Source organism: Andrographis paniculata, unplaced genomic scaffold (genome assembly GCF_009805555.1).
Source record: "Andrographis paniculata isolate CXL003 unplaced genomic scaffold, ASM980555v1 Contig86END, whole genome shotgun sequence".
Classification (NCBI taxonomy): Eukaryota; Viridiplantae; Streptophyta; class Magnoliopsida; order Lamiales; family Acanthaceae; genus Andrographis; species Andrographis paniculata.
In genome coordinates, this window is record NW_026137624.1 from 266,250 (window position 1) to 277,995 (window position 11,746).

The following is an 11,746-nucleotide window of genomic DNA, read 5'->3' on the forward strand; positions in this document are numbered from 1 at the left end:
GATATTCCCCCTCTCCCCCCCCCTCACACTCATTATGCATATTGTCCTCAATGTAAACACATCTCGAAAAAGAAAAAAGAGCAAAGGACCATAGGACTTCCCTGAACCAGGTGGGGGTGGTGCGCAAGATCTTTAAAAACTCTGATAAAGTCATCTGGCATGGGCATGCTGAAAGTACGGCATGGGCATGCCTAAAGTCGCGCCACCTGCTGAAGTATCGTTCTTAAGTACTCAAAATGTAGTTTCAGACATGATGAGATCACCATTATGTACAAAGAGCGGAGACAAACAAATTAACACACTAAACACACAAAAAGCAAAGAAAAAGAAAGCACCAAAAAAATTTGGGCTGCCTCCTAATTAAGACGAAGGTCCCTCAAGAGTCACCCACACAAACTTCTTCTCCAACTAACAAGTCATCTCACATGTAATACTTTGTATCGTTCTTCAACTCGTTCCTTCTAACTTTTATCATTGTAGATGAAATGATCACTGGTAGTATCTCACAGTCTCCTAAATGAGAATATTTCAAGTAATTCAGTTGCGTCTTTAATTCCAACTCCGGTGGCAGCATAATCAATGGCAATAAACGTGTATTAGTCTCGGGAAGGAATAAATGAGCATGGGCATACTTGTGAAAAATCACTTCCAGTGCCTCCTTGCCTCTTACCTCCAAAGCATCATGCACTTCAAAGTCAATGACATCTAACGAGAAAACAAAGTAAGAATCTGGGGGATGTTCAATCGCATCAAAAATTTTAAATTCAATTCTTTCTTCATCAAATTCCATCGTCAAACTATCATGCTTTACATCAATCTTAGTATCCACCGTACACATGAAAGGTCTCCCTAAGAGTAATGGTGATGGATTGGTTGAATGTTCATCATGCATTTCCAAAACATAGAAGTCGATCGGAAAAATCAAATCATTAACTTGGACGAGGACGTTGTCTATAATTTCTCCAGGATATGCATGTGTCCTATTAGCAAGTTGAATAATTATCCCAGTATTCTTTAGTGGTGCAAGATTCAAACAATTATAAATTGATTTTGGCATGACATTAATTTCCACACCTAAATCTAACATAGCACACTTGACTTCTAATTGCTCTATTTTACATGGGATAGTGAACATACCTAGGTTTTCACACTTCAGTGGAATCTTTCTTTGGAGTAGTGCCGAGACATTCTCACTTGCAACGATGCATTCGTCGCCCTTCAACTTCCGCTTGTTGGTGCACAAATTCTTTAAGAAAAATCTCATTCTCCCTTTTTGGCTTCTTTGACTTTTCCAACCTACAAGAAAAATGGGTAAGGTTAGTATTGATTTAGTGATAATATCATCAATTTACTCATTTTTCTTTGCATCTTCCTTCTAGATTTCTTTTTTGATGGTGCTCTCGTCTTTGTCCTTTGGGATGATTGGTTTCGGAGCCCCCACCATCTTTCCGATTTGTAAAGTCATGGCACTAAAATTCTTTGGGTTTCTTTCTGATTGTGACGGCCATTTCCCTGTCTCCATTTCCTTGACATGGCGAAGATTTGCCGCCATTTGCTCCATGCGGGATTCAAGACTTTGAATGCTCGTCCTTGTGTCTTGTTGAAATTGAATGGTGTTGGCAGCCATGGTCTTCATCATTTTCACTAGTGCCATGATAGAATGGTTTGGTGGAGGTGGTGGCTGGAAGAACTGTTATGGAGGTGCATGCGGTCAGAACCCTTGATGTTGCGGATTCTCATACCTGAGATTCGGATGATCCTTCCACCCTGGGTTGTAGGTGTTTGAATAAGGGTCATATTGTGGTTGTCTCGGTGGATTAAAACTGGCTACATTCACATCAACATGACTTCCCTCATGTAAGGCAGGGCATGCATCGGTGGCATGCTCCAAGCTCATACAAATGTCACATGCTCTCACATGTGTGTGTTTCCTGCAGCCAAATTGATGAACAACTTTTTTAAGTTTGGAAATTTGTTGCCGAAGAGAATTGTTACCTTCTAAATATTTGACTCCTCTAGTTCCAAACTGCTGCGAGTTCTGTGTCATCCTCGCGATCAAGGCCTACGCAGCTTTCGGTGTTTTATCTGCCAATGCTCCTTGGCTAGCGGCATCATTGTTGTTTCGGTTTCGCATGCCCAGTCCTTTGTAGAAGTACTAGAGCAACAATTGGATTGTAATTTGGTGTTATGGGCACCACGCACAAAGCCTTTTGAACCTCTCCAGGTATTCATGCAACGCCTCTCCTTGTTGTTGCTTAATTCTACAAATTTTCTTGCGCAATGTCACCGCCCGCGATGCCGGAAAATACTTCTCCAAAAATTTCTTTTTTATGTTCCTCCAAGTAGTGATGCTTTCCGCCGGTAGACAAAAGAGCCACTCCTTCGCGGCATCCTTCAATGAGAAAGGGAATGCTCGTAGCTTTACTTGTTCTTCGTAACCATTGGTGGTTTCATGCTCGAGAAAACCACATCGAATTCCTGCAGATGTTTATGTGGTTCATCTCCAGAAAGACCGTGAAACAAGGGAAAAAAATGTATTAGTCCGGATCGTAATTCCAAACTAGCGTTAACTTCAATTTCCGGAAAAGTAATGCATAGAGGTTGTAAATTCGAATTAGGCACAGCCAACTCCGTTAGCGTACGGGTATCTTCTTCCGCCATATCAGGCTCTTGCTTGATCGATTCGCTTGGTTTTGAACTCGAAGCCTTCTCAAATTCCAACTTTCTTTTTGCTTCATTCCGTAATGTCCTCGCTAATCTCTCGATTTCCGCTTCGTATATTAAATTTCTTGTACAAGAAGAGTGGGCCATAAACTATTGAAATATATAATATATAATTATAAAATTGAATGACAAAAATACAAAATAAATCAAATGCCAATCCCTGGAAATGGAGCCAAAAATTGGTAGCCTCAATGCTTCCAATAAAAATTCTCTAACACCACGTGTAGCAAGTGATGCTGAGGTCGATCCCCATGGACTTTTGAAGTTTAATTCATGTTTTTATCACACATTCAAATATTTGGGGGGTGGGGGGTGGATTAGCAATTCACTAAAATAATCAAAATAAGAGATGGGAAATAAAATTTAGATTTTAAAGAGATTAACTTCTAGCCCAAGGAGTGAATAAGAAATCGGATTAAAGATTCGATTATCGATTTTAAATAATCTTGTTATTCAATTGATAAATTGGTTATATGCATTAGATATAATCATAACGCCCAATTTTTCCTTACTTTATTGGCGGTAATGGTACGACCGATTAACCACATCCTTAATCAAAGAAATAATTTAGGTACGACCACAAATTGATTTTCCGAATTGAAAATAGCATGAGAAAAACCCAATTCAAATATTCAATCAAGTACAAAAAGATTAAATTATTTGATCATCTAATTCCTAGGCTAAGCTTGTCAACCTATATACCACAATATCGAACAAATGCACAATTACGGATGCAAATGTTCAATTGGTACGCAATTGCTAAACTAATCTAAACTTCGGACACGATAAGAAATTAAATAAAAACAACTGCAGGCATTAATCACAGAAATTGTGCAAATATCAATTTACTAAAGAAGATTCAAATTAAATCAAAATACAATATCACAAATTCCAATCCGAAATCTACATTCAACATTGGACTAGAATAAAGAAAATTAGCACTCATGCTAAATGAATAAAGCAATAAATAATGATAATGATGATCTTCCGGCAGCGCTTCCTCTCAAAACGTCATTCTCAATCCTCTGCTTAAACTATGAAAAGTGAGTGTAAATTGTGATCTCTTATCCCATGCCTTGACCCTCCTTTAATAGACGATCAAGTATTCAATTGGCTCTTTAATCGCTCATCGATTGTTCCTTGATTATCCATTTCTGTATTTAAACCCAAAATTCACTCAATCATTGACCCACAAACTTGGCAAGGGCGCACATCACTACGTCCTGCCAATAATCACGATTATACCAAAATTAGTAGAAATCTTATCTAATATATTGATCATAATATATTATTTAACTATAAAATATATGACAATATATGTTTTATCAAGTACACTTACATTGTCAATCTTCATGGACTCAATCTAATCATATCTCAGATATTATGTCTTGAATTAACACTCTCAATTATATAAAAATAAAAAAAATAAAAAAAAATTCTCAATTTTTTAGCAAAATTATTTTCTCTCTCAACTTGAACAATATACTACATGCAACAAAAAATATATTACTCCCTCCGTCCGATAAAATTAGACCATTTTTGTCTAGCAAGGAGATTAAAAATAATAAATATTTTATTGAAAAAGTGATAAAAAAAAAAGTAAAAACATAGTTGGATATATTTTTGGAAATTTAGTTAAAATAAAAAAAAATAAGGAGAGAGAATATAATAAATATAATGACATTTATTGTAAATAAGTATTGAATGAAGGATAATAGTTAAATATTGATTTGTTGACTTTGTCAAAATTAATAATGGGGTAAATTTGGCGGACAGACTAAAAAGAAAAATGAAAGTAAATTTGGTGGACGGAGGGAGTATTACTTAATTTCTACCATAAGCATCATGGATTTTATGTGTTAGCATATAAAAAGTGAGCAATAAGTATTTTCAATTAAAGTGTTAAACATACGTGCCTATATACTCACAACAATGTTAGACAAGATACATAATCTAGACATTGGTACATCTTTCTTCTTACTTCCTTTTAAATCAGTTTGATTCAAGTAAGTACTGAGAACATCAACAATATTATTTGAGACATCAGACCCATGGCGCGAAGTCTGGAAATCAAACTTGAATATGACATTAGCACCATCCGAAAATGTAATATCTTCCAAATCGCTTGAAGAAGTACATTCTAAATAAAATGTCCATTTAACCGTCTCCTCACTCTAGAGGGCATCCGGTCACAATTTATGTTTTTAATTTCAAGCTTGGGGGGAGGGGGGAAGGGAAGATGAGTGGACTCAGATACAATTGGGTTGGGGGACGGTGAACCAATATTCTTTTCTTGTTCATTGAGCTCATCCAATGCTTCAACAATCTCCTCTAAAATAGTTCATCAATATATCTTAAATTATATATGCATTTATAAATAAAGCTACAAAACAAATACAGTTAAATTTACTATCAAGATTCGAATGGCAACTTTGCTCGGAAAACTTCCTTCAGAACATCCAAGAGCATCTTCAAATTCTTATGTTAACTCAAGAGAAAAAAGTTTCATTGGGTTGACTTCATCTTCTTCCACACATTTTTGTTTTTTTATAGCTGGTTCACACTTTGTTTCCTCAACCGTGTCATCTTCATCTCACACTGGTAGTTCGTTTACAATAAACTCCTATGACAATGATCAAGGTCATGTTATCATATAATTCAAATTGAAAGGATAATAATAAATATCCAAGATGGCAACATTAATTTCTTAAGATCAAAATTACCTTCTTAGCATTCCCTTTTTCAAATCCTTCTTTTTCTACTCCTTTGAAAACATCATCCATGTCATTCTCATCAACACGTTCCAGTAGCTCGACGGACTTATATTTTAATTTATAATTTTGCTCTAAATTGGACACAACTTCAGACATTCCTAAAATCTCTACCTCATACTATTCCTTTGATTTCCCAATTCCATTTTTATATGAATCAAGTAAAACACAAATGCAGTATTTAAAAAATATTAGCTTAACAAAGGGAATAACATTAGTTAACATATCATATAAGAATTGTAAGCAAACATCATATACACCCAAAATATTAAAAATCATGTGTTTAAAATAAAATAGAAAAATAAGTTCTATGGACCTAGCATATTGTGAATGGAAAGCTTTCAACACATCTTCTGTGGACAATTTTCTTGCAATATAACAAGAAAAAAAAAAAAAGAAAAAATACCAACTTTTTTTCTATCAAACTTTGTTAAAGAATATATGATGAAAATAATAATACAATATCTCAGAAAAGGCAAACCAACAAAAATCAAAAGTAAACAAGGACATTATAAAAGTTTAAAATATCATTAAACAATGCATATCTCTGGATAGTCTTGCAATCACCATCACTTTTCTTTCCTTATCTTTGAACAAATAGTGCCCAAACTCTACAACCATTTTATCTCTAACCAATCCAGCCCAATTGAATTCACTCACTACCTCTTTAAAGTCAAGAAACTAAAACAACCGGTGATTGATCTTTCCATTAGATAATGGCTCCAGAAGAGTACATATATTGAATACATAACACATACCCTCCAAAAATCAATATTATTCTCTAACCTCCTACTGTCAAGTAAGTTTTTTAGAGAAGGCTCGACATTGTATTTGTTATCCTTCTATATGAGTTTCAAATCCAAAGAGAATTTACCAGCAAAACCATACCGCGAATCAGCCCAGTCAAAGAAGATAAGTTGCTTAATTATTTTCACCGTACGACAAACCATGTACCACAACAACAGCACGATCAGTAATATACTATTCCAAACAATCGAGTAACTTAAATCATTCACGATTTGCATCCCAAAAGCTTAATAAATACATGATAGAAACAACATGAACATCCATTGATTTCACATAAAGCAAGCCCTTGAAACACTTGAGCCAATAAACAAACACAAATTCTCACTAGAAGGACTAGATAGAAACCCGTTTAAATGTGCATTCTTCCTCAAAACCATGGAAACTGAGTGAAATAATCTATAACTCATGAACACTTCTCCATTGTTCAATTATTGTTCAAACTTTGTGCGCGAGAGGTTTTTATAGTGTTGAAGACGAAGGCAAAGAATTATCCTAGAAAACAATTGAATCGAATAAAATAAATTAAATAAAAAAGATAATTTTATCCCTGCTTAATCTATACTATCAATTTCATACAAAATCCGATGTACAGTTGAGATTTAATTAATACATATTCAGCAAATGGTTTTATTCTTGTAATTTTCACAAGATTTATAGCACACATCCGACTCAGCAATTGGCCGATCCAGCCCGCGAGGTCCAACTTAAAAAAAACCAACAATAAGTCCAAGATTTGAGCTTACTTGAAGATTCGGTCAAATCTTTATCTGAAAATGTGGAGTTATAGGTAAAAAAATATCAACGAGTGAATCAATTAAAAATTACTTTGAATCATAAGATATATATTAAGAGAGATCAAATTCATATTAGCTAAGTTTTCTTTACTCTTTACCTTTTTTTTTTTTTTTTTTTTTTATTTTCAGAATTTATTTTGTTCTGTTATTAAATTTCATCTTATTAAATTTTATTGCTTTAATTCCAATTTCTACGTTCAATTTCATCCACCAGAGATCCATTTTTCTAATTTTTATCACTTTATCTTATCTTGTTTCTTTTTCCTATATTTATGCATTTTATTTTTTTCAGGTTAATGGTAGCATATTTTTAGTTGTCTATACACTATTTCCCATCCTGGACATTGTTTCATTCAATTTTATGATATCCGATCCGTTTCACATTCATCCATTTGGATCAGTCTTGTGACACCAATCTGAATTCTTTTCTGGAAAGGTCTGAAACCCAATCAACGTCAGGCCATCTCCAACACCAATGGACAAATTAGAGCGATAATAAATCCATTTTACTATATCAACAACCGAGGAACTCTACTTTGAATGAAACTCACTTACGCAAATCGTTCTGACAGAGACAAAAGATAGGTGCATCTGCATCTGCATCTGGCTGGAAACCCATCCAAATCCACCTACCACTCTCGCCACTGCGGAAGAAAGGGGAAACCTGCAAGGGGGTAAACTAATGTACTTATATTTTTTAATTATTCAGAATTTCAGATTCCCATTCCGCTGACCGCAGTGGGTCCCTCGTATTATCTCCTCCACCCTGCCCTTTTCGGTTCAAACTCCCAAACCCAAACCCCAACCCGATTGCGGCGATCATCCAATTTTCAGTTTGGATAGTTTGATTCCGCAGAAAGAAGAATGATCGAAGAAGAAGAAGATGATGAAGAGATTTCAGCTCCTCTGAGTAAGTTAATTGCATTTAATTGAGCCCAATGCTTTCCTGACAACTGAAGCGACGGGGTTGACTAAATATGTGCAGTTCGGAGGATCCCGGAGGCCGGCGGCGCCTCCGGGTCGGGGGTGAGCGAAAATTCGCCGGTGGAGCAAGTGGCGCTGACGGTTCCGGCGGCGGACGACCCCACAATTCCGGTGGTGACGTTTCGGATGTGGGTACTCGGGGCGGCGGCCTGCGCTCTGCTCTCGTTCCTCAACCAGTTCTTCTGGTACCGCCGGGAGCCGCTGTCTATCACGGCGATCTCCGCCCAGATAGCGGTGGTGCCGATCGGCCATCTGATGGCGGCGGCGCTGACGCGACGGGTGTTCTTCGAGGGGCGGAGGTGGGAATTCAGCCTCAACCCGGGGAAATTCAACGTGAAGGAGCACGTGCTGATGACGATCTTCGCCAATGCTGGCGCGGCGAATCCGTACTCGATCCATATCGTGAGCGCCGTCAAAATATTCTACGGGCAGCGGTTGAGTTTCTGGGTGGCGCTGTGCGTGGTTCTGACGACGCAGGTTTTGGGCTTTGGATGGGCCGGGCTTTTCCGGCGGTACTTGGTGGAGCCCGCCGCCATGTGGTGGCCACAAAACCTTGTCCAGGTCTCTCTTTTCAGGTGCATTTTTTAACTTAACAAATTGGTTCTGTAATGTCGATTGAAATTCCCTCTCAGATTTGAGCCTCCCTCCAGTGGAAGGAAAGCTTTAAATTTCATGTAAAGCTTACTCTGCCTCTGTGGTTGTCAACATAATTCATGTGCCATCTATCTCTATATTGATATTGTGTTGTTTGTCTCTATTTGTTAGCCCTTCAGTGAAATTTAGAATTAAGCACTGTAATGGCCATCCTTTCATACCCTATTGAATAATTCAATTCAGTGCATCCATCTCATTCTCATCTCGCCATGCCAGGTTTCTAATCCTCAATGTTTAAATTGCAGGGTTCTTCACGAAAAAGAAGTGAGGCCTCGCGGCGGATTGACAAGAAATCAGTTCTTTCTAATTGCTTTCATCTGCAGCTTTGCGTACTACGTCTTTCCCGGCTATCTTTTCCCCAAGCTTACTTCTGTCTCCTGGCTCTGCTGGATATTTCCTTCTTCCATTCTCGCCCAACAGCTCGGCTCCGGACTACACGGCATGGGAATTGGTGCGGTTGGGTTAGATTGGTCCAGCATATCCTCGTACCTTGGCAGCCCATTAGCTAGCCCGTGGTTTGCTACTGTTAACATTGCTGCTGGATACCTTCTTTGCATGTATGTTGTCACGCCGGTTATGTACTGGCTCAACGTCTATAAAGCTAAGACCTTTCCGATATTCTCTGATGACCTATTCACATCCGAGGGGCAAAAGTACAACATTTCAGCCATTATAGATTCCAACTTCCACATTGACTTACCGGCATATGAGCAGGAAGGACAACTCTATCTCAGCACGTTTTTCGCCATGACCTATGCTTTCAGTTTTGCCTGTCTCACCGCCACCATTGTTCATGTCCTCCTTTTTCATGGAAAGTAAGTTTAATTCAGCAATTTATGCTTGGATCTGGTGACATTGACATTATAGTTTCATGGCTTTTAATTTGATTTGTTTTTTCCATAACATAGAGATCTGTGGCTGCTGAGCAAGTCGGCGTTCAAGGAGAAGAAGATGGATGTGCACGGCAAGCTTATGCAGAAGTACAAGCAAGTCCCGGAGTGGTGGTTTTTGACCATTCTCGGCCTAAACATTGCGTGCACTCTGCTTGTTTGTCACTGTTACGTCGATCAGCTCCAGTTGCCGTGGTGGGGTGTGTTATTGGCATGTGCTATTGCCTTCATTTTCACCCTTCCCGTTGGAGTTATCACCGCCACGACCAACCAAGTATGTTTCTTCCCTTTCGATCCTGTCACTCTTCCATTTGGCTCCCTGCCGAGCATAATAAGCAAATTTGTGTTAGTTAGGTACCGGGACTGAATGTGATCACAGAGTACATTATCGGGTACCTGTATCCCGGATATCCCGTTGCTAACATGTGCTTTAAGGTCTACGGCTACATCAGCATGAAACAAGCGCTGACGTTCCTCCAAGACCTCAAACTAGGACATTACATGAAAATACCCCCTCGAACGATGTTCATGGCCCAGGTTCGTCCTATGATGAAAATTTGAATACGGGGGAGCTCTATATTATGCTGAAACTGTGTTGAATGATTGATATCTTCAATTAATCTCGAACAATTTCTTCAGATAGTCGGCACCCTGATATCATCGCTGGTACATCTCGGAACAGCTTGGTGGCTGATGGAAACCATACCCAACATCTGTGATCGGGCAGTACTTCCTCCAGGCAGCCCGTGGACATGCCCGGGCGACCATGTATTCTACGATGCTTCCGTTGTTTGGGGTTTGATCGGGCCAGAAAGAATATTCGGAGACCTCGGTCACTACTCAGCTATCAACTGGTCATTCCTGGTGGGGGCGGTGGCCCCCTGCATCGTCTGGCTGGCCCACAAGGCATTTCCGAACCAGCAATGGATTCGGCTGGTCACAGTGCCCGTGCTGCTTGTGTCTATAATAAACATGCCCCCGGCCACTGCCGTGAACTACAACAGCTGGATCATCATCGGGTTCTTTTCGGGCTATGTGGCATACAGATATCACCGGGAATGGTGGAGACGGCACAACTACGTGCTGTCGGGGGCCCTGGACGCCGGATTGGCCTTCATGGGGGTGTTGCTCTATTTGGGATTGGGCATGGAGCACATCAGCCTCGACTGGTGGGGAAGCGTCACGGATGGATGCCCGCTCGCCTCTTGCCCCACGGCCAAAGGAATTGTTGTCCAAGGATGCCCCGTATCGTTTTGATATCTATATATATTATGGAAAACAAAAGGAGACGGATTCGCTGTCGACTCTACCTTTACCTTTATTATGTATGCTGATTTGATTCAATGAATGAATGAATAGGAAATCCGCGTCCAAAACAAACATAGAGGATGCACTGTACATGTATTTGTGTCTATGAATCCATGTTTTCTGCACTATTCCCACGGGCTCCTATTTTTTTTTATCAAATTAAATATTTATTTTTTATTTTTTTAATTTTATATTTAAAATATTACATCAATACCTATTTATATCACATTATATAACTATTCCAATACTATTGAAATCCCAACTAAAAAATCCAAACCCCCAAACAAACACACCCTTAAGACTAAAACATAGTATGTATATTTTCTAACTTTAGATTCAGTTTTTTTTTTTTTAATTATTATTATGAAGTACTAGTAGTGTTGTTTAAATTCGTTGATGACGGCCTAATAAATCTATGTTTTTCGAAATCGACAATAATCGCATTTCCCGGCTTACTCAAGAAAGTATCCGAGCTAAGTCTCGCAAGAAATATAATGTGATTAATTTGCTAAAATTAGGAAGAAGAACCGTGCACTCAAAGAAGAAAATGAATTAAATTGAACTCTGAAGTCCAGTATTTTTGTATGACATTTGGATTGTACCTTGGTCCGAGCTTCATATGGCCTCATTCGGTAGCAGCAGGTACGAATAAAATTCACCTTAAGCAACATTTCCACGTCTTCTTTGACCTTAGGCATCAACTCCGGGTTGAATCGTTGTGGGGGTTGTTTGTGAGGTTTAAACGACGGCTTGGTAGGCAGCCGATGTTCAACCAAGTTTCTGGACAGACCCGGCATTTCGTGGTAGTCCCACG

General features: G+C 38.6%; 2 protein-coding genes across 2 annotated transcripts; one reads left to right on the forward strand and one right to left on the reverse strand.

Annotated features, from left to right (window-relative positions):
• Positions 1–421: 421 nt before the first annotated feature.
• On the reverse strand, positions 422–1,264 carry LOC127242373 (uncharacterized). Its single transcript, XM_051261891.1, has one exon. The coding sequence runs from the start codon at positions 1,262–1,264 to the stop codon at positions 422–424; it is 843 nt and encodes a 280-aa protein (XP_051117848.1).
• A 6,284-nt stretch (positions 1,265–7,548) lies between these two features.
• Positions 7,549–11,060, forward strand: LOC127242182 (oligopeptide transporter 7-like). The gene is made up of 6 exons (XM_051261621.1): positions 7,549–8,006; positions 8,082–8,655; positions 8,980–9,549; positions 9,643–9,898; positions 9,979–10,161; positions 10,264–11,060. The coding sequence occupies exons 1-6, from the start codon at positions 7,961–7,963 to the stop codon at positions 10,879–10,881; spliced, it is 2,247 nt and encodes a 748-aa protein (XP_051117578.1). The 5' UTR covers positions 7,549–7,960; the 3' UTR covers positions 10,882–11,060.
• Positions 11,061–11,746: the final 686 nt, after the last annotated feature.